At 40.2% G+C, this 26181-nt stretch overlaps 3 protein-coding genes across 4 annotated transcripts in view; all 3 read right to left on the reverse strand.

Annotated features, from left to right (window-relative positions):
- Positions 1-7732: 7732 nt before the first annotated feature.
- On the reverse strand, positions 7733-10389 carry LOC133457164 (homeobox protein Hox-D4-like). Of its 2 annotated transcripts, none has more exons than XM_061736102.1 (2): positions 9902-10389; positions 7733-8804 (listed from the first exon to the last, which is right to left on the reverse strand). In XM_061736102.1, exons 1-2 carry the CDS (start codon positions 10251-10253, stop codon positions 8290-8292), a joined length of 867 nt encoding a protein of 288 aa, XP_061592086.1. In that variant the 5' UTR covers positions 10254-10389; the 3' UTR covers positions 7733-8289. The 2 variants fall into 2 exon arrangements, with proteins under 2 accessions (XP_061592086.1, XP_061592084.1); XM_061736100.1 differs by having other exon boundaries at positions 7733-8822.
- LOC133457163 (homeobox protein Hox-C10a-like) overlaps positions 9947-26181 on the reverse strand; it is a 55197-nt gene continuing 38962 nt past the window's right edge. The window contains exons 3-4 of the mRNA XM_061736099.1: positions 10421-10564; positions 9947-10074 (exon numbers count right to left, since the gene is read on the reverse strand). The gene's annotated coding sequence lies outside the window, so the exon portion shown is untranslated. The remainder of the gene's footprint in view (positions 10075-10420; positions 10565-26181) is intronic.
- Positions 17905-21046, reverse strand: hoxc4a (homeobox C4a). Its single transcript, XM_061736103.1, has 2 exons — positions 20395-21046; positions 17905-19876 (listed from the first exon to the last, which is right to left on the reverse strand). Exons 1-2 carry the CDS (start codon positions 20828-20830, stop codon positions 19509-19511), a joined length of 804 nt encoding a protein of 267 aa, XP_061592087.1. The 5' UTR covers positions 20831-21046; the 3' UTR covers positions 17905-19508.

A 26181-nucleotide genomic window follows, 5' to 3' on the forward strand; every position in this document is an offset into this window, starting at 1 on the left:
ATGTCAGCTCGGAGGTTACACAGGGTTCACGCGCTAGCTTGTTTCTCTCCTCCACACTCAATAAATAAATCTCTGCAGCTTTCTGTTTACCGCCTGAATATAAATTTGTTTGCAGTCGATCGAAGACCCGTGCGGAGGTATTAGAAATTGTATTTCTGTAATGGCTTTCAGCAGAGGGAGGAGGTAGCGGGAAGGGGATGCAGAGAGGGGGGAAATAGGAGGAAGAGAAAATAAAAACAGGTGTGAGCAATCTCTGCTTTTTCATTTGCAAACAAAATGTAAAAAAAAAAATGGAGAGGAAAAAAAGAAAAAAGAAATGCAGCAGCCTCATTCTGTTACAGCCCTTGGACACGTTCAGATTCCATTTAAAATACCAAGTAACCTTTTTATCTCATTGAACAACAACAGTAATCCATGTTAGATCCTGCAAGTGCCATATGTTTGATTAGCATATATGAGGTGTTGTTCCACATCATTGCCCAGTACAACAGAAGTTACACATTTAGCCTAAAACCAATTAAGATCTTAGGCTGTGGCACCTTCTTCTTGACAGCTGCACCCCCTTAACCACAAATTCTGCATTGAATTTAAAAAACAAACAAACAAAAAAAGGCAGAGCCTTGTTTCCCACATTAGGGGAAATGGATCCTGCAAATTAAATTCTGAAATTTAATTCTCCCAAAATCCAACTGCTTTTATTCTGCATTCAGCACCTGGAGTTGTCTTCATGTGACTACAGTTGAGAGAAACAGCTGTGGCTGTGTCAGGATGCAAGAAAAGGCAAAGAATACTGAGTTTTGCTTGTTTGTTCAGTCTATGCTCTGATGTGTGTCAATAGCCAGTCAAGGTCCTGGGATCAGCGCGGCCACGCTCTGATCACCTCCTCGGTTTGGACTGAGCCCTCGTCCTGCTTCCGCTGACATGATGCCGCGGCCACTGTTGACACTAGACCCTTCTTCGGCCCTGCCACACCGTCAAGCCTCATAATGTGTCAGCCCTTGACCCTGACAAGACTGGGAATTAAGCAGCGCTGACAGACGACTTTCACCACCAGCCAGACGGGTCACTGCTGTTTAATGCAGTTCCAAAGAGGGTGAAAATGACAGCCACCGATGCCTGGTTTATGGTGCAAAGGCTCATCAGGCATCGTGATGGAGCTGTAATGTGGAAAATGGACAAAGAGAAACAGTGCTGGAGGGAAAAAAAACAATGAAATGGACAGAAGAAAGGGTCAGTCCAAAGCTGCGGAAGAAACAGACAAAGTGTGGCACATTGACTGGTTGCAAGATGACTATCTTTGTGATTGATAGGGCATGCCTGTTTTTTTTTTCAAATATTGACATTCTTGAAAAATTGTGAAGTCAGATATAAGGTTTAACTTAGTGTATACCCAGCCCACACAGAATCCAGGGTCATGGGAAACACAACAAAAGAAGAAGAAGAAAATCATTTCAAACAGGAAAATTCTCATAATTGCCTTTGCTTTCTTGTCGAATGTTATTAAACCTGTCACAATGCATGAATTCATCCCAACCACTGTGCAAATGGCCACGGGCATTACAGATAGCTGCATTGTGCGCAGGCTCAACAGTGTGACAATGAAGCAATACCTCGCTAATACCAGGACTTTTCAACAACAGCTTATAGTTAGTGTTGCAGGGCTTCACAGCTTCACTGAGCCAAGAGGCTTGCAGTCGGCAGAATCCCAAACATCATGACAACAAACCATCAGTCATCTTCCCCCCAAGCTGCTGTGCATGCTCGTGTGTTTCCGGAGTTCTTACTGTGGGAAATGAGCAGGGTTAAACATGAAACAGGAGGAAATGTTCATCACTGTGGTTCGCTCTGTAATATCATCCCTGTCTTAGCTGCAGGGAAAGAAAAGGAGTTGTTTTAAATGTTTTTTTCTTGCTCAAATATCCACTGCTTGTTCACAATGTGGATCAGCAGTCTCCTGCACATAGTAATCATGTTAATATGAAATGACTGATATGAAAATAATTCTGTTTGACTATCAGTAATCTTACACTGAGGATTAGAGGGATACCTGTAGTCAAAAACAGGAGGGATATTCATGACACATAGGTATAATATCTTCTTTATGGTGTGGAGAAGCCTTAAGAGGGTTAAAATTGTCCCATCGCTCATTGTCTGGCAGTAAAAATTAATCTTTATCAACGTTTTCCTGCTCTATACTCAAACTACATGCTGTCTACAAGCAAAACCTGTGGTTGAAAAGATCAGAGGGATTCCTGAGCCTCACTTTAATCCAAACCGATCCAGTCATTTCAGGTCTATTTGGGTTTTAAATCTTTGGCAGCACGGCGCTGGTTTTATGAGAAACAGTTCAGCAATGTAACCATTTCAGAAATCTTTGTTTTTAACACCAGATGTTCAGCAGAAGTTATTAATATTATCAATATAAAAAAAAGAAGTCTGTGTTTTGTGTAATGCTATTGATTAATCTTCCTAAATAGCTTTGTTTTCGCAGTCGCCAGTGACCCTTTGCTGTTTATGAAAAATAATAATATCTGCAAAGCCCCTCGTTTATTTTTTATTTATTTTTAATTTCTGTAAAATACTCTGTTTCTGTATTCAAATCCAACGTGGTTACTCATCCTTGTGCTGATAAAACATTTGTGGGACTATAAAACAGAATTATTATGGCTAAAACGGTAAACATTTCATGTTTTATATGCTATGTAATCAGCACCTATGAACAAATATGCACTCAGTTTCCAGTTTATTACATACAATAGTGAAAACTAATGCAGTATAATATAACAGTGCAATAAATCCTTCCTTAATAACGCATATATAAATTCACTTATCTTGAAAATCTTCGGTGAAATGTTAACTCGAGCTTCTGCTTTTAGTTTTGAAAGTTGTCCTGTTGATAATATTAAACACATTTTGTTTCTAATATTTACTCTCTTGTGTAAAAATGGATGATAAATTAATATTTAAAGCATAAAAGAGAAATTATAATGCTGATAATAATGAAGGATTGCTTTAATAGACCACATGAGTATGATTCTCCCACCATTGTTTGGGCTAATACACTTGCATCTGAGTAATTTTAGTATTTACTATATTACTTTTGGTAAGAAAAAAGAAAAAACAAGTTGTACCAAACAAAACCCAGAGAGTTTTACTTCTTTCATAGTTGTAAAAGATAAAAATATATAGAAATATTGCGATGATCAGTGCTCTTTAAGAACTAACGCCAACACCAATGTCAGTCATATGTAAAGCAATCTGTCTATGACGCCCCAAACAATTTGTGTACAACCTTTAAAACATTCCTTCAAATGAAAAATTACATTGACCAGCACTTCGATTACAACAAAATTGTTATGCTGCTGTCAAGTAAATGAAAGCACCTTGAGTGGATTTTCCTGAGCTTTCACTGATGGTTTAGCCTTTAAATTATATTTTCCATTCCCAAATGTCAGCAGGCTCAAAGGCTTTCATAATATTTTCATTTGACCAGTACAATTATCTTTTTCTTTTTTTTAAACTCTGCTGTTATATTATTGTTTTCACAGTGATATCAGCCAAAAGAAAGTGTGTATTGATCAAAGTCTGTGTGATGAAGCCATAGGGAGCAGAACAATTGTTGAGCGTTCGATAACAGTCAACATGTGACATTTAGAAAGGCGACTGTTGTGCTTACAAGTTTATTCATTTGACCAGAGCTCTTCAGAGGGAGAAGTCAGCTCCAGCAGGTGACTCCCTCACCGTGTCGCGAACCACAGCCGAGGCAGTTTCCTCACCAACTCACCTTTTTATTGTCACCGATCATCCTTAACTGGGAAGCATTTAAAACGCCATTGATCTTGATAATGCCGTGCCATAATATGACAGTAACAGTTGTATGAGATTCAGGAAGTCAAATTTTCAAGACTGATGAGTCGTAGCAGTTGAGTTATAATCCATCTACCTGAGTGATGCTCAGGCTCTGTTCTGCACGAAGGAGCAGACAAATAAATAAAACCCATAAAGGTGACACAGGAAATTGATACTTAACAGTCATCTTGAGCAACAAGCACCAGGAGAGACTGCTGGGCAGCAGTTACTGCCGTGGAGGGAAAAGGCTGAGAAGGTTATCAGGTCATAAAAAGAACAAAGCCTCTAAATTGCCAGACATGAAAGTTGTGGGCTTCGTGCTGTTCAGGAATAAAGTTTTGCCTGTGATGGTCACTAAGGGCTTGATAAAATTCAAACACTTCAAAACGGGACTTAAGGTTTGATCGCACTGTTTACGTTGTAGATGATGGAGGTTATAAAACCAGATAATTTAGGAACTTTAGTAAGTTATTAATCTGTGGGACATTTGCAGGGCAGTTTCTCATGAACCCATTTAAACTTGGATATTGTTGAAAGGGACTGTTGTTTCATCCCACAGTTTGTCCTGTCTGTTGTTTTTTTTGTTTTCAGATAATATCTGCTTTATTTGGCATACATCTAATAGGAGGATGAACATCTATCTGATTTTTTTTAACAACAAAAAAAAAATGTTTCATATACTTTATATAAATGTTTCAACCCACTTTCCAAAAGTACATATTTTTTTAAGAAAAATAAATTTTTCACTTTTTCACACAAATTCTGCACAGTTTACTCTTTTTTTTTTTTTTTACTAAACATGAAAACACAGCTTTGTGTCTTTTGCGACTGAATAATGAGGGATTGGGAACAAGCCCTGTCACCAGTTCATTCCCTTCATGCATAACATGTTTCATCTTATATGAATACATCCCTGTTTCCATAAAAGTTGGAATACTGTAAAACTAGACTGCTGTGAAAATCATCGAAGCCCCTTGTTTAATTGGCCAAAGTGCCACAGGAAATTTATAACCTGAAAAAATCTTTTTATATTTGTCCGGCCAGCCATCCCCCATTACTTTGTGGAAAACGTCCCTCATGAAGTGGCTCTGCTATACCTGTCTTTCGCACCGGTGTAGAACACACCAAACCAGTCGTATACAGGAGCTTCCAGGAGCTTCCAGGAGCCGAAACTTAAAACAAGATGGCTACAGAATTGCTAACCACACTGATACAGTCCTTGTTGTTGTCACATGTTTTTTGTTGATACTAGTCAGGTTGTTTCTCCTCATGTGCTGCATTTTTCTGATTGGTTGTATGTCTCGTCAATGTGCTGCACAGGGACTTTCTACAGTGCTTTTTAATAGGAAGCCCTGCAAAGCAGAGTCAAAGGTTTTATTTTATTTCATTTCTTGAGAGGGGGTCGCGTTTTGTGTTGTAGTTTACAACCTGTATTGTATATTCTGCCAGAACTCAGTCTTCTCCATTCAGTTTTGTATATATGGCTGTACTGTACTGGCTCATAACACAATAAAACCATAATGGCAGTGCTGGGATACATGTGTCACGGTTAAGACTCACACACATATGTTCTTTTATTGGTCTATGCCTTGTGAGCGGTTTACGCTGTGATTTCAGATTATACCAAGAGCCATAAACCAAATTTATGTCCTGTTTATATGCCCACCTTTAAACTTTGTCAAAACTGTTTCCCTAACATGTTGTGTTTTTATGTCAGGGTTGGACTTGTGACTGTAAATCTTTTGTGGTCGTCTGTGGCTACTGGCCTGCACATTTGCATGGGTTTTCTAATTTTCTATTCCCCTGGTGTGCTTTTTGAATCCCAGCTTGGAGGAGCTGAAACTTGAGCTTGTCATTGATGTAGAAACAAAGACGGTAGGGCTTTGAGGGTGTTATTCTTTTTTGAAAACCTGTGATTGGGACAACATTTCAATCAGAGAAGGAACCCTTTTCTGGTGCAGACACAGACACTGATTGTTATTATCATTATCAATTATTGTCTTGTGAATCACCAGCTGTGATTTAAATAGAAAGCTGATGTCTTGTGCAAGTTAGATGTTTTGTAAGACTTTTAAGGCAACACATCTCTCTTACACTTGGAGCAGTTTTGTTTCCATGACAATTTAAGAGAAGTATTGATGCACAAAACATTTCTTAATTCCAGCATTCATTCAGTTTCACAACAGCTGCAGACATGACAGTTATGTATCAGTCTAAGTAAAAGACATGTTTTAAATTATTGATGGACCGTAACCAGAGCTGGTTTTATGGCGAACTACTGGCATCAAAGATCGGTCAGAATTTTGGGGGAAAAACCAAGATAAAGATTTTTGGATTTGCAGCACTACCCCACCTCCCACCCCTCTAAAGACAGATGTCAAGTCAAGAAGTCAATGGAGTCAAGTGAGTGAGAAAGAAATAATGACTTGAGTTGATAACTAGCAGCAGCTTAATGTGAGAACAGCTGGCTAACTCAATGTAGAGGTGGACTTAGAGTGTTTCTCCTTGCAGCAGGGCCCTTGAGGGGAGGCTTTCCTTGACCTCTGGGAATCCCCCTTGACCCCATCCACAGAATTACTGCACTCCAGTCTGTAGATCCTCCTGGCTTTTTGTGTCTGCAAGGAGAAGGCACTGAGGAACCAGAGGTAAATGTCCTTTGGAGCCTCGGCACCATTAGCACCATAAATCATCTAGCATACGTAAGTATTTCAGGAATCCAGCAGCCTCTGCTCCCTCTTCTTCCCAATCCCTCCTCTTTCTGTCTCTTTGAATATATTTTCTGGGGAAAACTTTTCTCCCTTTATCCCCTACCACTCTCTAAACCTTTATTACTTTTCACCTTTTGCACTCTTTTTGACACAAATGTGGCATCAAGCTTTATTTATGTGATTCAAAACTTTCACATAGTTGAAATAAAGATCCCCTCACACCCACTGAGGCCTGTTTAAAATGGTGTCAAGTATTTACCAAATGACAGCTGATTATGGCTCGGAAACAGGAAGTCATTCTATCAAGGACCAGTGGGGGCTCAGCTCTCCGGTCTCACCATTCATAGCTGTCAGTGTTCTTCTGTGACAGCTCATATACTGTAAAACCACTAATATAAAATGTCAGCAAGGTCAAAATTTGTGTGCAGTTTTGATTGAAATATTGTTATCGGGACTCACGTTAAAAAGGTTAAGAGTAAATTTGCTCCTTTGTCATGAAGAGTTATCTTTGCTATGTAAAACTACTGAAAAACTGAAGTACAAGCTGCTCACTTTGGTCAAATGTTTTAACTTTTTCTCTCTGTGCTTTAACATTTGAAAGAAAAAGGCTATTTTCCCTGATGAATTTGTGAATCCACACTCCACGGTCAGACTGCAGAGGCCAGTAAGAAACACCACATTTTTCTTTGAAATAATGTGATTGAGCAGCATTGGTCTCTAGTGGCCCTGTGGCATGTTGGAAGAAGGACTTCCACACTACACAACTAACATGCCCCCTGAGAAGGAGGCCAGCCCAAACTTGCAGCACTACAATTTAGCTATTGAAAAGGCAAGGGGCTGTGAAGGAGGAGGCAAAGATCTTGTCATGGTGCCCAGTGGGTTCAGAGCTTGTGGTTGGAGCTCTGGAAAGGCTGCCTTGTCTCAGTGATTAATGTTCGGCAACTCTGAGGCAAAGGAAAGGGAGAGGCGAGATTGTGCAACTTGAATGCACAACACTGTAGAGTTTTCAATGAATCTAAAGCACGCCAGGATGTGATTACAGAATCTTTCTCATTTTTCCTTTTGGGAACAAATCCAGAAATCCTTAATCATAAAATATTGCTGTAAAAAAAAAAACTGGTTCTAATCAGCGATAAATAGAATAAACACTGCAGAGATACAATTTTCTCTGTGCATTTATTAAACACGTACAGTATATGACATCTCAATTAATCAACAACAATATAAAAGACTTGAGGGATGAGCTGATGACTTTAACAAATAACATAACATAATTTAACACGTATCCTGCTCATTAAAACATTTTACACAGAGGAACAACTTTTTACAAGAAAAATAGGCACAATGGAAAATATGACAACAACTTACTTATTATCTAACAAACTCAGTCTAACTCTTGCATGCATTAAATGTGCAACAATACAATTTTTACAGGCATTTTTTAAAAACCATGTTACTGCTGCAACTGCATGCTAGGAAATATAATATGTGCACCAGGTTTAAAGAGCCTGAGAAGCCTGAGAAACAAATAATATCACTGTAGTTCTTCTTCAATCAAGAGGTGTTCTTATAGTTTAATTAAAATGTTACATGAATGATAAAAGGATCTGTCAAGGGATTTTCCTGCAATGCCGGTCAGACGCAGTCCTTCTCCATGTCTTCCAAAAGAAAGTAAAAGTGGATGTATGATTGAGATTTTGATGGGCACCGAAGGGATAGCCATGATGGGGCCTCAGAGCCAGTTTGAAATGCCGGCGTAATGATGACCATCTACACCCACACGGGAGGGTGGTGGGCCATTTGCAACAGATGGAAGCATGCAGTTTAGATGGGACAAGTCTGCAGGGTGAATACAATGAGCAGTGCTGCTGTCAATAAAAGAGCCAAATGGAGAGGATGCAGCACAATCCATGGAGTATAAGTGTGAGGAAGAGGAAGAGGAAGTTCTGACAGGACATTCTGATGGGAACTCCAGGTGTTCTTCAAAAGAGCTTTGGTTGCTGGGTGAACTGTGTGACAAACCTGTCACCTTTCCGTACTTGTTCTCCCTCTTGTGCCTCATCCTGCGGTTCTGAAACCAGATCTTGACCTGGCGGTCGGTGAGCTGCAACATGGCAGCTATCTCCAGCCTCCGGGTGCGACGAAGGTAAGGACTGAAGTGGAACTCCTTCTCCAGCTCCAGCAGCTGGATGTTTGTGAAAGCTGTTCTCTCCCTCCGTACTCCTCTGGCTGCCACGCCGCTGCCGACTGATGGACGAGCAAACCCTAGAAAGAGAGGGTGTTAAAAGAAAGTGCAATGCATTTAACAGCTCTGTCCAGAAATATATGGCCTCCACAAGAAGGAAGCCTTCAGGTGCCAGCAGGGCCCCTGTTAGTCCTCAGCTAATCAACCTGAGACCAAGTGGAGCCCTCGGTTCTTATTCAGTCACGCTTGAGACACCATACAAGACTGGCTGTCTACTGTGTCATGTGTTCAGGGAAAGTTCCCTCCTGAAGAAACAGTCTGGGGGAAACATCTGACGCCACTATGGCTGCCTGACAGGCCACATTAATCAGAGCTACACACGGAAGCAGACCTGTCAAATCCCCATCTCAGTCACTTAAAAGGTATCTTGGGAACTCCACTGAAAATAACCACCATTAGGGATTCAGCTTGACATGTATACGAGCAACGCCAAGGCCTAGTTGATAACAATATGACATAGAGGGGTTAATGGATGTTTAATAAGACCCACAGTTAGTACCTTCAAGAAAAATGAACTCTTTAACATGGCACAATGGTTCCTTGTGATATCTTGGCTTGTTTGTAGAGACAAGACAGTGATATTAATCATTTTAAGTGAAGAACACCAGAATTAGTAGTAAAATATACTGTATAAAATCTATTTGTGATTGTGCCATGAAAATAATGCCGGCCCTCTGGGGCGTAGTAGGACAGGAGTATATTTTGAGACTGTGTCAAAAAACAACAGACTGTAATATGATGATATTTGCCATTTAAAAACCAGGTCTTCAGTTGCAAATTTGCAGCCCATAGCTGCACCTTTCCATATTTGAACAGTACTTTGCCTACAGGAGTGGTAGAACAAACAGTGCATGACGCCACATTTGTTTAACTGTGCTGCAACATTCATACTCAGTCATAGACTAAAAGAAAACACATGTCACGACTGTGACTTTTGCAAACTGCATGGGGTCCGGTCTCCTACTTAGGCACACACATGGAAAACAGCTTAAAAATCAGTGTTGGGTTAATATAATGAGTACAGACGGTTGAATGAGGTTTGTCACAAAAATTCTGTGAAGTCGGGTTAAGTTTAAAGACAATAAATAAAAGTAGTTACCAGATTGTTCAGAGGCAATTGTCCGTGGCTTCATCCAGGGAAAAATTACCCCTGAATGGCAGATGGTGAGTAGGCTGCAGCCCCTGCTCTTGATGTCCAGCCTGTCCTTGGCATGGCAGTGAACCTCAGGCTCCTGTGGGCACTCAGACTGCTCACGTGGGTTCAACCTGGAACTGACAGGAGCAAGACAACTCATGTTTTGCTGTTCAAGTTCTGCACATCGGCCTCCTCCGTCCCCTCTGCCTCCTCCTTCACTGTATCCCCCGCTTAGCTTTGGCAGGTGTCCAGAGCTCATTGCAAAACTGTTGCCATGCAGCTGCAATGGGAGGGCAGCAGACTGTTGGGGGTCCATGAACCCAGCTCATCAAACTGTCTCAAATAAAACCAGGAGTCCCTCAACAGCAGTAAAGACGTCACCTCTATCTATCTAATTTCAGATCACAATTAACCTGAATGAATAAAAGCACACAGGACAGAGCGCTTGGAGGAAACCATTTGGAAAATTTGAATAATATTTACCAGAAGGGTGCTGTGGTCACGTGCCGCCGCCCGCCAATCACGGAGCTCTGGAGTTTCAAAGTAATCCGCTGGCAACTTGGGGCGCCCGAAGAAGCTTTTCCATATTTCTTCAGACATTTCTATGAGCAACCCGCCTTTCTCTATCTAGGGATTTAAAAAAAAAAAAAAAAATCATAAAACGGAATATGAATATACGTCAGGAAGTGCGCGATCAGTAGGCTATATCAGAGAGGGAGAAGGGGGGGAAAGGGAGATGCGTTTTTACGGAGAGGAAAGGAAAATGGCAGAGGGGGAGACAGACAAAGATTACATGTGTGGGGAGGAGAATCTTATTCGATCCTGAGCCCATTTCTTGTAATACTGTAAATCTTTTGACGAGAATTGAAGGAACCACCGCTTGCAGCTGCACACCTTGAACTGTTTGGTGGTAGGTTTTTTTCTTAAAATCAGAAACAACTCGAGTTCCTGATCAGCGTCTGTTACGTGCGACAGAATAACACACGCGCTAATATCTGCTCACGGAGCTCAACTTGTGATTTTTCTAAAGCTTTTTAAAAGTGAACTTATTACATAAATCGCTTTGTGCTGTTTTCCCCTGTCAAAAATATTGGACACTATTTTTTATTTTTTTTTGTTGTTGTTTTGTTATTTTTTTGTTTTGTTTTGTTTTTGAGTCGCTGCAAGCTCGACTTGTGTAAAAGTGTATTACGGCTTTCATACGAAATCACAGTGATTATTCTGCAACTAATTTATCAGGGCAGTATAAATTGGCGGGCTTTTCTCTTAAAATAACAACATATGTTTATAACTGTCGGAGTGGAAGTGGACCTTAATAGGATTCACTGGGAGTGGTCAAACAAAGGCTTGACAGTCTCTGGTACACAAAGACAAAGGAGGCAATCATTAAAGATTTTTTCTCTTTTTCTCTCTCTATAGGACCACTCCGCTCATTTGCATTAATCGGGCATCACTACAGTGTCCGTAGGCAGCTCCGTGAAACAACATTTTGACATTGTTTCGTTGTCGAAACTCTCTTGTTGCCTTGTTGAACGGACAAAAGGATGACATGTTTAGTGCAGGGTTCTGAGCACACAAAACACCACCAGGGACTTATAATAAAGCCTGACTCATAGGCGTAGTACTCTTAAAGAAAATATGGGATTTGCAACTTAATTTTAAAACCCCATAATAAATATTTTGGGGGATAAATTATTTGCACTAAAAGCCGCATCAATTGTGGCCTAACTAGCTTATATTGTTGGGGGGAAAACTCATAAAGCCTGTGTTTGATTTCAACAAATCACCAACATATGCGAAATTGATAAATAAGTAGAATAATGAATCTAACAAAAGAAATGTGAAAAGTGCACGTTTTTAAGGGGGTTGTGCACATTCTGGGCCAGTATCAATCTTACTTGAAGCAAGCTTCACATACAGCCTAAGTTCCTTCTGGTGCTTCACTGCAACAAAGCTGTCGAGAGAAGCCTCTTTAGACGTCTCAGAGGTGATGGATTATACACTCAGGGTTGCATAGCTGGGAAGGAGAGGAGCCTTCCTCCTTTTACGTTTCACCCCTTCTACCACCTTCACCGAGGTTAACCGAACCTCCAAAGAGCATGGAGTCCCGAGTTTTCCTTCACAATGCAGTTACTTTAAAGCCATAGAGTTCACACTGCACACAAATAACTTTAACCTGATGAATTATTGATTTTCAATCCAAATTAAAAAAAAATCAGATTAATTCTTTGTTAGTTTAATCTGTAATTCTTAAAGTGATGGCTAATATTCAGCCTCGAAATGTGTAAGATGTGAAACCATTACAGTCTGGGTGCCAGTCAGGTAAATAATAATAATAATAATAATAATAATAATAATAATAATAATAATAATAATAATAATAATAACAATAACAATAATAATAATAATAATAATAATAATAATAATAATAACAATAATAATAACAATAATAATAATAATAATAATAATAATAATGATGATAATAATAATGATAATCTTAATATTCATATTAAGAATAAGAATAATAAAGGGATGGGTGGTGTTTACGTTGAGGCCAACTTAAATCGAGGAAAAATAATTAAAATCACTTTGTTTTCCTTGCCTCACACCCTTGAACACACTCTCTGAATTGAAGATGGAATCTGTGATATACTAGCTCAGCAAGACCATAATTTAGCTCCTCTGCGCCTCCACCACAATTCTCCGTGAACTCTGTTTGAACCGTCTCAACGACCATAAATCATTTTTCTCTCACACACAAAAGCGCGCCGGTCGCTCTGGGTGTCAACCCTTTTACAATTCCTCCTTACCTTCTGCGCTCTCTCGCCTGCTGACACAAACAACCGAGGAAATTGTCGATAAACTTTTATTTTCCATACCAGTAATCTACAGTGAGGACGGGTGTTGGAGAATGGAGGAGGAAAAATACCCGCCGCTGCACACAAACGGGCAAATCTGGCGAATGCAGAACTATGTTTTTTTTTTCTTTTCTTATGAAACAGGCATAGCCATATCTTAACAACAAACCAAAACAACATATACGGATAATTGTTTTTCAGAGCTTAAAGAAAGCCCACATCAGTTAATGTATGTCCAGGGGACAGGGCTGCACAGATAAGAGGAGACTGAGAGAGAGCTGGGGAGAAGACGTTAATGGGCAGAGGATGCTGTCGGTTCAAACGGTGCATACAAATGGCGCTGTCTTGGCAGAGCTGGAAGATTTATGGGCCCGGTGCCCTATATTGCTGTAAACAATGCAGAGCGAAATGAAAGGACCAGAGTTTGCAGACTGCACTTCATAAGTGAGGAGAAGAGACACATTGTCAATTTCCCAAACAGGTCCCGACTTTTGTGTAAGCATGTGCATTATTAATTTGGGCCTGTACACCAAAGCAACCCACTGTAAATCCAGACCTGTCTGTGGGAGAGTGGAGCGAGACATAAATCCTGCAGCTCGGAGCCTTTGGACGGTGGAGGCATCATTTGGAAATTAATTCAAGTTCATTTTCAAGGCCCCGGGCTCGTTACACATCTTCCTTTGCAAATTGTGACGTGCTCACTGTTTGCGTCAGGTGCAATTGTAAAAGTAACTTCGCTCTACTTTGATATAAATGTTTATACTGACAAAACAAAAAGGTGAACGTTAGTGTCACGCCACAGACATCGTTTCAGGCTCCATCCAATCCAGAATTGTCTAAAAAGTTTCTGACATTAGGTTAAAATAATAACAATAACCACATAGTGTTTGATATAAGGTGATATAGTGACAAGACACATATGCGCACATTTGTCCAAGAACGCTGCCACAGCAAAACAAAAAGAATAAAATATCTTATTATGTCTATAATAACTTTTGGACATACTCATACATGTATGTGTTCCTCCTTCAGGATTTCATAAAACGTTCGTTCACTGAAATGACGCCAGGCTATCGACATAATTGGGGGGGAAATTTTGGCCATTTTACTGTAAATATCTGATGTGTGCATAGAGTACGCACAATCTGTAAACCACTTCGTGTATTTGAACCTTTAAGCGTTTTTTTGTTTTTTTTTACCAAACTGTGTATGGTAAATGGTAAACATTATTCAGTGCTACAAAAAAGTGACATAAAAACAATAGGCAGGATGTGTCACACAGACCTGGCTCTGCAGGGTCGACTACTTGTCTTATATGCAACTATATATACATACACAGTCTTGAAAATATCAGATTCTACATCATTTGTCTTCTGTATAATAAAAGACAACGCATTCTGTGACATGTTGAATTTTCGAATTGCAAACCCTCGTGTGTTTCTTCATTTTAACTTTTCATTTTGCACACTTGGCAACGTCAATATTTTATAATCTGTTGCATCCTTCATATGTTTATGCAATGACATATGCAAATATATAACTGTTGATACAGGCACTGAATGCTCTGAGTGAGCATCACAGCAGCAGAGATGCAACTGGTGGCCATCATCACTGTCAGAGAACTAATCTGATTACTTAAACCACACATAATTGAGCATGTATCGTTTCACGATCGCATATTCAGATCACCTCTGCTGATGAAAAGTGAATAAAATAACCATAAGTCAGCTGAGTGTCTGGGCTATTGGTGACAGCTTCAGCAGAGGAATATGACTGTGATTTCGAGGTCCTCATTGATGCAGCAAAGAGGCTAATTAAATATTTCGGCAGCGCTATGATGACATAAAGTATACTCCTATGTTCAGCCAGGCCATCATTTTCTGTGTGACGTGAAACCTACTGGGAGTGTTGATCCAGGCTGCTTTGTGGTCCCCTGCTTCAAATGTTTGCCAGTGCTGACAGTAAATCTTTCCTGCATTTCTGATGAGTTCTTAAAATCTACTTTTATGTAAATTAATCAAGCCCCAACCCTAACGCATGCGCCCGCGCGAAGGCTGGTGCAATTGCTTAGTTGAGTGGACGGACGGGGGAGAGATTTACGGATTTATGACACACCCACTGCTGGTCAATGTGAGTCCCTGGAAAATAGCAGCCTGACCCCTGTTTCAACTCTCAGCTTTTATGCAGCTGTTATGGCCGCCGCTTAAACACACCGCACACACCACAACCCGCCTTTCATCACACAGCAAAGTGGCTGAAGGAAACACTCACTTTAGACAATATGACAAAACCTCAACCTGCTGTGGGCAAAAGAGATAAATAAAGCCCAGGTAATAATAACCCACGTGAGCGTGGGAGCCGCTGATTACCTCCGTTATGCTCTTGTTCAAATATTTCCCCGGCTGCTTATGTAAAGTTTTTATATTTTCCGAGAGGGAGAGGCCTCACCCGAGGCGCTCTCCATAAATCACCGGGAGCCCGCAGCGGTGCGATGTGACCTGAAAATCATGTGTGATTCAACAATATCAAGTCAGGGAAGAAGCCAGTTAGAGCTGAGTAAGTGCTCAGGAATTTAAACAGCTAACTTCAAACACACAATACGCCATCCTCCTGCAAACTTGTGAGCTTGAAAATAACTACCACCTCGCCAAGTCACACAGCAGATTCTGATTCGGGCAGAAGGCTATCTGAATATTTACACAAAGACACTTTATTTTAAAGAAAAATAAAAAGATTCTTAAAGATTACCACAGAAGGTATTATTAGAGCTAAATTGATTTTAATTCATTCTGATCCTTTAACACATAAAGCCACGCAATTTGCAGGTTTGAGTTAATTAAATATTTGTCTTGATAATTTGTGCAGAAAATAAACATGTAAAGTATACATGTGTTATTGTCATTCATGAATTTAATTAAGATGAATGTAAGTGTATTATCAATAAATATTGTTGTTGTTAAGTGGCTGCAAATTAGTACAAGTTTAGCTGAGTTACTAAATTGTGACTGTCAAAGATATCAAAACATTTGTTTACATAAATCTCACGTTTTCAATACTTTTTTTAACTCGCAAAATAAATCAAATAAAGGCAAACATAGTTTAGCGAAAGCTAAATATGCATGATGAAACTTGTTTGTTTTCACACAAATATTCAATTACAGGAGCTAAAAAGAAAGAAAGAACAACACTCAGAGTGTAATCTGAGTTTCACCTGCAGCTTTTAAGACATGATGAGGAAGAGGAAGGATCAAATACAACTGACACAGAGTGACTTATGTTGGGCTTTCACTGTCAGCTGTTTATCTTGGAAGACATGCATGGGAAATGTTTCTCCATCAACACGGAATCTTTGCTGTGGTCACAGAAGAAGGATGGGAACGTGAGGTTTAAAGGATTCAAGCAGATTTTTAAAATGCCTTTAAACCTGTGACAAGAGCACACTTAATCAGCCAAAAATAGATAAATACAACACTTGAGGGGATTTAGCACAATAGTTTGTCACGAGGCTTGATTTTGGAAGCAATTACTGAAACTAAACTGACAGTATAAGCTGCAAGAAAATTACAATTATATCAGAAAAAGTGTGCATGGATAAATTTATGTTTAAATAAACTTGAGAGTTTGCATGTTTTTTCTATGTAGAAGTGCTAAAGGCCAATGTCCATAACTAATCACTGAAACCAAGTGGCCCAGTACTGTCAGAAACACCTATAATTGGCAGCTCTCCTTTGAACGCAGCAGCTAACTGGGACCAGTTAATCTTTTAAGTTGATGTCACGTGAGCGCACAAAGTAAAACTATTTTTTACTGCGACTTTTTTACGAGACTTCAGGGACTTCCACTAATCACTGAGACGGATCCCCACCGACCCATGTTTTGTTTCTAAATTTAAGTGGTATTTTCGAGCCATTCTGTCGAGTGAAACAAAAAAAACAACAACAAAAAAATCAGAGTACGATGAATGCAAAAAGACTTGTCATAGAAATTTAGAAATAAATATCATGGAAAAGAAAACTGTCAACCAGACAATGTGATGTAATGTTATGAAATCTGGTAAATGTTGGCGCGAGTCTCTGCATGCAGGCAGAAGAGTGCTCCAGTTATAGGAGGAACCCGTGGAGATCTGCTGGATGCAGAGAGGAGAAGTGTCCGGTGTTGGAGCCTGTCCGATGGCACCCTGTTTAACAAAGGGAGCAACGCATTCTGTGATGCCCCGCCGCAGGCCCCTCTATAGGCGCAATGAAGAAAAATCCACAAAGAAAGCCGAGGCCAAGGGGGGACCGGCGAGGGCGCACACAGAAGGTACACGTATAGAGAGTGATCAGGTCACAGGGTTGGAGAGGTCGGCCATCCAGACTGAAATGAGCCTAATGGAACAGAAAATGTGTCCTCGAGGTGAACTCGGCCTTCTCCCATTTCGCTCCCAAACTTCAATAAAGTACCTTTTCAGCCTCGCGACATGGAGGCGACAGGGCCTAGAAAGGGGCTGAAGGGATGCTGCGACTGTGGCGAGCACATTAATTTCTCTAATCTGTCCAGCAGCATAAAGGCTTCTGGATTCATTTTTCAGCGCCGTCTCCCCACCATTATAGTGTCTCCCCAAAGCCCACATCCCAAAAGCAGATTTTAACGCGTCTTTCTGCACAAAAAAAAAGGCCAATTTTAAAGTCCGTTTGAGATACAATCTCACATTTGCGCAGAATGGTAAAAGGAGTCAACCTTGTACATGATATTTGACGATATAAAAACTAGCTATCATCAGGGCTGTTTTACAGAACATAATACAAAGCTCTGTGGTGAAAGATTGATGATGTAGAATACCTCTTCCCTTTGTGTTCTTTCGCCTCCCACTACGCAAGGCATTTTATAAGACCTATTCATGTCAGAGTTTCAATAATCTATCAAACGCATGCCTGTCTTTGGGTTTGAGTCATGTTTTTACTCCATCTGTCCGAAAGAAAGTAAGCTAAAAAAAAAAACAACAAAAAATCCAAGGATACGGCCCAAAAGTTAAGACATCTGAGCATATGGTTTCAATATGAAAAAAAAAAAAAAATCTTGCAGGCTTACAGCTGTAAACAGACCTGCTTCATCCTGTTGGTCCTCCTGGCGCAAGATGACGTCTCTAAACACCATTTTTTTTATACACCTCTTTTTTTGGTGTGTTCTCGCGAGCTGCTGCATGCCATAGAGGTAAACTGCACACTGGGGAGTTAGCAAACAAATGTGGCAAAGTGTTTATCCAAGCAGAAGTCAAAGAGTCACCAGCACTCCTCCTTATGGCCAGGGCGCAAAGCTTGATAACAAATGTCATCTGGTTAAAATCATCTCACTGTGACACTCCACGAACACCACACGAGGCAATACACTGCATCTGCACACAACTTTATTTCATTTGTATTTATTTCACATTTGAAAACTCAGTCGCATGGCGCAGTGGAGAATAGAAAAAGCCGGGCAACTACTCCTCGTACAAAGTGAATTAGGATATTTTCACAACCTATAATCTCTAACAGATTACAAATGTATACTCTAAATCAATGGCATGCATCTTTGTGTTGAAGTTAGGACGGAGGAAGCAGAGCTTCATCTGTGGCACTGGCAGAGCAGTGCAGTGGACTGGAGGGCCTCAGTGGCTTCTCTGGCGCTAATTGAATGCCCTTCAGACTGATGAGGTTGCACATAATGCACATCGCAAGCTACTTCTTGTTTCCATATTTAAGAAACAGCTTCAGACCATTATGAGTGAGGCTTTAACACAAACATGCACGCACATACGCACAACTTCTGTACAAATTGCTAATTTAAGGACGCGAGAGGAGCTGCAGGATTAGTAACACGAGTCTGAAAACACAGGGATTCTTGTTTCTTTCCTGAAATGCTCAAAACACACACGCACGCACACACAAACACACACACACACACACACACACACACACACACACACACACACACACACACACACACACACACACACACACACACACACACACACACACACACACACACACACACACACACACACACACACACATACATCTGTAGCGTTTTAAGACCCTCCAATCCACTATAAAAAACTTCCCCTTACCTAAAATGAACTTCGACCAAACGTGTGTAAAACTAGACACTCACTGTTTTATTGACCAATATGATTAGCACAAGTACACTAAACTCCGTTTATTGCATTTCACAATAATCTGCTTTTTGACGGTCTAAACACAACATCAACACCACAAAAGCTAAATCAAAATCCTGTTTCTGAAATACACGAGGTAATTCACACATTTTTGTTATCCTAAACATACAAGTTCAAGATCAATGGTGTGTTCCAGCTTTTTATACCAAAAATAACTATTATTATAGTGATATCCTTCCAGTGTTGTTTGAAATAAATAGATTGTGCATTTTACCTTGGGCAGCGGGGCAAAAGAATGGCCCCACAATAACAATTTGATAAAACGTATATTTTTTTTCTTCTTTTTCCTCCTTCATTCAAAACATTTTAATAAAAAACATCATATTAATCGAACTTCAAATAAATTAAACCCTGTGTCACGTAAAAATAATTCATCGGTTTTCGCAGTAATCCATGCCATATAACATGCATTTTATATAACTTTGGACTCAAAAGGAAACCGCACATGATAGCTACGAAAACAAAATATAGAATTGTTCTATAAATAACCAGTTCTTTGTCTACCCCGGATCTTGGTTTATAACCTGGTAATGTCCTCGCCATGCTGTGCTCCGGTGAGTTCGTCGGGGGCCCCAGTGTTGGTGGCCGATGCAGCGGCGACTCCGCCGGCTGCTGAGCTCGTATTGGACCCGGAGGAGGACGAAGACGAGGAAGATCTCACTTTGGTGTTCGGGAGCCTGTGATCTTTTTTCCATTTCATCCGTCGGTTTTGAAACCAGATTTTAATCTGTCGCTCGGAGAGAACCAGGGTGTGTGCGATCTCTATGCGCCTCCGCCGAGTTAAATATCGGTTATAGTGGAATTCCTTCTCCAATTCTAAGACTTGCTGCCGGGTGTATGCTGTCCTAGACCGCTTTGGCTCCGCTCCATTGTAGCCTGGGTTCACTGGAAAAGGGAGAAGTGGAGAGAAAGGGAGACTGAGAAAGGAGGAAAGGAGGGGTAAACAAGAATGGCCTCAACTGAGATATGGCAAGAAAGATTTATTGGACATAAATGTTTAGCTGTTTGAAGAATTTAAATGGGAAGTTAAGAACTTCTCGGTGTAATGAGAGGACACTCACATCCAACCATGATCTAAATTATTAATGCAAGATTACAAAGCTCAGTTTTTTTTTCCTTCTTCTTCTTATTCATTTCTCCCCCTCTCTCTGTCGCGCAATACATAACAGCAGAAGCCACATGGTGATACGGCTGCCCTGAGTATACCTCGGCTATAAAATTTATGGTGGGTGTAATTACCAATGCCGAGTCGTAAATCCGCCTCAATTGTGCCATTTCAAAGGCTTCCCTGCTATCGAAGCAGGGGCTGGCAACGAGATGGGAGTCAGAGGGACTGATAAAAGGAGGGAAAGGGAGACAGGAGCACGAGGAGTGCAGGAAACATAAACACACAAGTTGCCTACCAGTGCTGACATGAATTTTCTTCATCCATGGGTACACCACGGGCTGTTTGGAGGAGGCTGTGCTATTTGGATGCTCCGGGGTAGCTTGGTTGCAGGCGGAGGCTGCGGCCGGTGGGGTGGCGGGGGACATGGACAACTGTGGCGTTTCACATGAAGCAGGTTGGCCTTTCCCTGGCAGCAGGTGCGCAGAATGGGGTATTCCATGTCCCCTTGGCGTGTCGGGCTCGGGGATGCTTGCACAGTTATACTGGCGCTCCTGGTAGCTCGCCCGCGGAGGATATAACTCCTGGTGGTGATGCTGGTAGCCAGTTTCCCTTGCGCGGCTGTAATATTCTGGACTATGCTCGGGGATGTAGTTATTTTGCGAATATTCCTCGCATGGAGGAAATTTCGGATCAATGTAGTTAGACTCCATCAAATACGAGCTCATGATCATTAATTTCTGGAGTGGAAAATAATTTTTCTAGCTTTGTCGTTTTTCTGCTCCATAAAGCCCTCCTACTTGCGAGCAGCCCTGTAAAGTTACTTTAACCACGTGACCCAATGGCCCAATAGCAGAATAAGAGGTAGTTCCCGGATAAGGAACCAGAGGTATTTAGCATACCTACAGTCGCCATTGTGAGCACAAAGCTCTGTCTCTCTCTCTCTCTCTTTCGCTCTGTCTGTGTCTCCGTCTCTCTCCCCCTCCTCCTCCCCCCCTGCTCCCCCGCTCCCTCCCTGGTTGCCTTACCACAGCAATTGATCTTGGGCACAAAACTAGTAGTTGCTGACCAAGGAAAAAATAAAACAAGCAAAATCCAACAGTCGCAATTATTCAAAAGGACAATTGTTCGCCAAGCATCGGGCACAACAATAGAGAACAAGTCATATTGTTAGTTTGCACGGCTTATATAAAGGTTATCTGCTAATTAATGAAGGCGCAGTGTTCACCAGCAGCCCCTCAGCTGTGACACAGAACACGGTTCATTAATACAGTTAAGAATTAGCGCTGCTTGTCTCTGTAAAGAGTCATTCCTAAAACGGTTTAAGCAGTGGTATTTAATAGGCTGTGACTTGGAGCACCGAAGAGGTGAAATGCTTTGGAGGTGTGGCTGAATTTTTGTAAACGGCCTGAGCCATTTATAATGTTGGACAAGAGTGTACATGAAAAGAAAACGAAAGTCAGCCTTGAGCAAGAAATCTCCATGTGAACTATGAAATATTTACTTATTTTGAAATCACTTCCTTTGAATTTCTGACTCTTCTACAAAATATTTGGCCTCTGAAATCTGCTTAGAATTTAGCAAATAAGAACAAGAAAAATAACTAATTTAATCGGGGCTTCATACTGAAAATCCTAATGTATATGTTGTGTTCCCACAATGTTGTGCACAAGAGGAAAAATGTTAAGGCACAATGCATTTCACCCATTATATGATCTTCTTTTTAAATATACTCATACCTTCTTTGGAGAAATTGCAATTTCTTAGTGTAAAATGCTTTTGACAATTGTCAATTGAATGCAAGAGTGCTGAAAAAAAATGTAATGCAACCAGTCACAGAGTAGCAATTACTAAAAGAGAATAACATCACCAAAACCAGGCAGGGCTGAGACATAATGATGTCACAAACCAGGAAGTGATGTAACACAACTACAAAGGACCAGTATTGTGTAACCACTTAGGCATTTCTTTATTCCTTTTTTTTTTAGCAGGCAAAGTTAGCAAAGTTGAATTCTGAAACAACACGTCTTCGTGACAAATAGAAAAATCTCTCCAGTTCAAGCCATGAAATGCTTGTAAACAAAAATCAAAGTCTCCAGCCCTTCTTCCTGTGGCAAATGTTACACCTCTGGCTGAATCATTTCCCACAAAACTGAGAAAACTTTACCTACTTCCTGCACATGTTGTGGGCTTTAAAAGCACAGAGAAAATAAACAAATGACCTGCATCTGGGTGAGGACCTGTATTGACAGTCAACACAAGGGAGCACATGGCAACTGCAAGGCAAATTTCATTAAAGTAAAAACACTGAAGAGGACTACAAAGAATGCAATTCTTGATTCTTGTTGTGCACAGAAGCATGTGCAACTAATTTGCATCTAACATGCATTCATTAGTCTTTGTGGGTTTTTCCACAGCCTCACTTATTCAAACTATCTAAATATTTAAAATTCAAAGTATTATTTAATCCCAGCTGTAATTTGGAAATGTTGCCAATAAATTCTACTTACATATTCTAGCTTAATCCCTGATCATTAGCCATACTTGTGGTCAGCTTTCATCCTGTAAACTGATGCTGTCTGCATGGATAAACACGTCTTGTATTGTTGGCTTGTCATTCATATCTCAGTCGTAGTCAAAGAGAAACACGATAGGTACTACATCTTGGTAAACAATAATAATAATAATAATAATAATAATAATAATAATAATAATAATAATAATAATAATAATAATAATAATAATAATAATAATAATAATAATAATAATAATAAACTAGACATAAAAGTCTATATTTTGGTCAAGAGCACCACGTTACAAGCCAAGGGATCTATTTTCAAAACAATAATGACATAATAAGCCTTAAAACGGACGCGAAACTGCATATCATATTTCTGGCTGTACTGTTTGTAAAGAAGGCGCACGACATTTCTATTACCCCTAGTGAGGATATTAGAGGCGTTTTATAGAGCAATAAAAGCTGTAAATCAGTCACTTTTAAACGACCCCTGGTTCCTAACGTGTTTTACAGGGTCTGACACAGTAGTGGCCGCGCACGGCACACATTGCTCTACTCTATGTGGTCTATACCCACATAGTCCACGGCTGTGAGGATTTTGACTACAGTTTCTGACAGCATTATGCATTGTTAGTGCCTGTGTGTAGGCGTTAGGAATCATCACTGATGCTTACATATGACAAAACGCAGGAGAAGATGGGAAGAAGTGGGTGGAAAATAAAAGCCAGAGACACGTGAAGAGGAGCAGAACCATCTTTGGCTGCTGTGGTATTTCAGTTGCCCATGTATTCCTGTAGAGACGTATTTGCGAATGTTTGTACCCCACACAAATTCGGTTCTACAGGGTACATATAGACAACTAATGCCTTGGAGGTTTGAAGCTGAAGAGATGATCTGTCACGAGAACATCTAAGTGGCTTGCATTAACAGTTTTGCTGCTGCAATAGGGAAAGAAATATCACACAAAGTATGGGCACAAGTGGGGTAAATGATGCCACAAACACAAAACAATTCTGAGAAATACAATCTCAACAAAATTTCACCCCAATTTTTTTTTTAAATAAAGAATCCGTGAGCACACACATGTCTATATGCAGACACAGAAACAGAGGACAGATAGGGTCTCTTTTCTCGACATTCACCCTTTGCCTTTGAGGTAGCTGTTATATGAATATTCAGCCACAAACACGGCGGGTACAAAGGGACGGCGTGACAGCATGATGAAAAATAAGTTTCCATTGTTCCCAAGCATTTCTTCTGCTTGCTATTACCATACTGACCGCTCGGTAACCTTTTTTCCTGCCACTCTGGAAGCTAATGAGAAAAGCCTGGAATGAAAAATGCAATATCGAACATGTGACCTGTTTCGGGGTTATTAAAAACGGCAAACATGCTCGGATTTTGAATCAGGGGAATTGATTACAGTGGAAATGCACATGGGACTACAAACACCGTCTAAAAATGTCTTAATCTATGCATTTTGTGTCTATATGTGTGTGTGTGTGTATGGTATTTATTTTTATTTAATAAGGAAACATCTCAGGCCGAACCGCAGTGAAAGGACAAAAAGTGACACAAACAAACAAACAAAGAAAAACCATCTGCGTTTGGCTTTTTCATATTCTGATGCATTTTCTTGTGCACCCAGGCGGTGTGAAAGCTCTGCACACACACTCTCACAAACAACCCCCCAACACACAAACACACACACACGCACACACCACACTCCCTCTCGCCCCACGCGCTCTGGTGAACGCATTTTAATATTAGTTAGACAGCCTGACCCGCGTTTCACCCCTCGCGTTTGACTGGTTCCAATAGTTCACTGCCAAGGATTATTGATGGAGAGACACCAATGAATTCTTTTTCCCCACAAATGGCTTTCAGATCGTGCACCTAGTTCAATAACTAGTTATAATGTAGAAGTACAAAAAATGAGACCCTCAGGCGGACTAATTCCATGTTTCATTTGTTCATTTGAGAGATTTTTAAAGCCGTCACCCTCCCCTCCTTCCTGCCAACCCCCTCCAAAAAATAAATAACGAATTATAATAATAACAGCAATACTAGCTTGTTCACACATGTACACGTGTAAACAAAATAAATCTGTGCAAAACTGAGTTCGTTCTTTGTGCCTGGCTGTTTTTAATTCGGCGAGCGACCACTACACCTGACCTGGATACAGACGCTGCAGCAATATTCTGCTCCCTGATGGAAATAGTCGCGATGCGCTTTTAATCAAACCCTTAACCTAATAGCCTTTTGCGCATTTACTCTCCCCAGGTGTAATAACGTTAGGCTGGATGGTCCAGTTAAGATAAAAAGTTTTAATGAAGTGCAGAGAGACTAGAGACTAGTTGGGTATGAATGCGCCAGGGGAGCAAAAGTGGTTATCGAAACGGTATTGCCCACATAAACCGCTGGTTGGTTTCACTGCAGTGTTGTGGTTCATTAGACTCGTGTAAATAAAGCTACGTGCACAACAAGAGTTTTACTTCTATGGCTACTAATCTCGCACGAAGTGTTCCTCAGAACTGCAATTCTCACTTGAGTCTTGGCGTTTCTACTTTTTGTTATTATTAATTTTATTTAAATTAAGAAAATGTACGGAATCCATAAATGCGCAGCCATCAGAAGTTTTGATGTCTAAATAAACAGCAGTCTGCCTTCAGTCATATAAAAATCTATTCATTTAGATCTATTCTTGACTGTAGTCAGATGGGTAGACGTGTGGGGCGATGAATTACACTTACTGATAAATCCACAGTCGTTTTCATTTCGTCTGAAGCCAAGAGAGAGAAAATTCTGATTAGGAATGGTCCATAAAGGCACTCGTTTTGAATTAGGGGATTGTTTTTGAGTCACTTTTTTTTCATCAAAAATTCCAAATGAGATTCCGCAAAATTATTACATTTAATTAACACACATATATTTGATCAACGAGTTATAGATAGTAATCTACATTTAAAAGAACCGGTCTGTAAAATTATATAAAAATAGCTTGGATCATATTAGGTTATTGCTCAATTTGAAATTTCCACAACAGTCTAAAAATAGAAATGCGAGAAATTAAATATGAGCAAAAACTAAATGAGGTATTTTGAAGTATTTCAAAAAAATTTCCTCTTCTTTTCACATGTTTAGTTTTGCAGTGTTTAAAACATAAATAAATGTTTTTTTTAAATGTGATGTCGCGTTTTTAATCTCCTGTTTCCAATTTCCACTGTTATCTGCTGAAGGGAGGCTGTCTCAGAAAAAAGCTTTGACGTGCACAGGCTGCTGCACATCTGAGCTCAGACATGTAAGACGGGTCGTTTTAAACCAATAAAATAAAATTTACAATCTTTTTGGTATTTCCTTGGGCAAATATCCTATGAATAGAAATCCCCGGACTTCAACGCTGCTGAGTTATGGAGAGCAGTCAATATTACATAAAGAACAGGGGGAAAATCGAGAACTTGTCTTCACATTGTAAAAATAAAATTTAGCAGCGTTTTAAAAAGATGTAAAGGAGGGTTATGGTTCTTATTTGGACTCAGACAAAGAGAAGTCTATGTTCACCCGGAA

This window comes from Cololabis saira, chromosome 12, assembly GCF_033807715.1.
Source record: "Cololabis saira isolate AMF1-May2022 chromosome 12, fColSai1.1, whole genome shotgun sequence".
In the NCBI taxonomy this organism is placed as follows: domain Eukaryota; kingdom Metazoa; phylum Chordata; class Actinopteri; order Beloniformes; family Belonidae; genus Cololabis; species Cololabis saira.

Bases quoted from the DNA above. Each gene is read 5' to 3' on its own strand.
- LOC133457164 (XM_061736100.1), bottom strand. From the start codon at position 10,253: ATGGACCCCCAACAGTCTGCTGCCCTCCCATTGCAGCTGCATGGCAAC. The intron at 8,823-9,901 runs GTAACTACTTTT...CTCTCTTTCTAG, and splicing joins AATTGCCTCTGAACAATCTG to GGTTTGCTCGTCCATCAGTC.
- hoxc4a (XM_061736103.1), bottom strand. From the start codon at position 20,830: ATGATCATGAGCTCGTATTTGATGGAGTCTAACTACATTGATCCGAAA. The intron at 19,877-20,394 runs GTAGGCAACTTG...TCCCTTTTCCAG, and splicing joins GAAAATTCATGTCAGCACTG to TGAACCCAGGCTACAATGGA.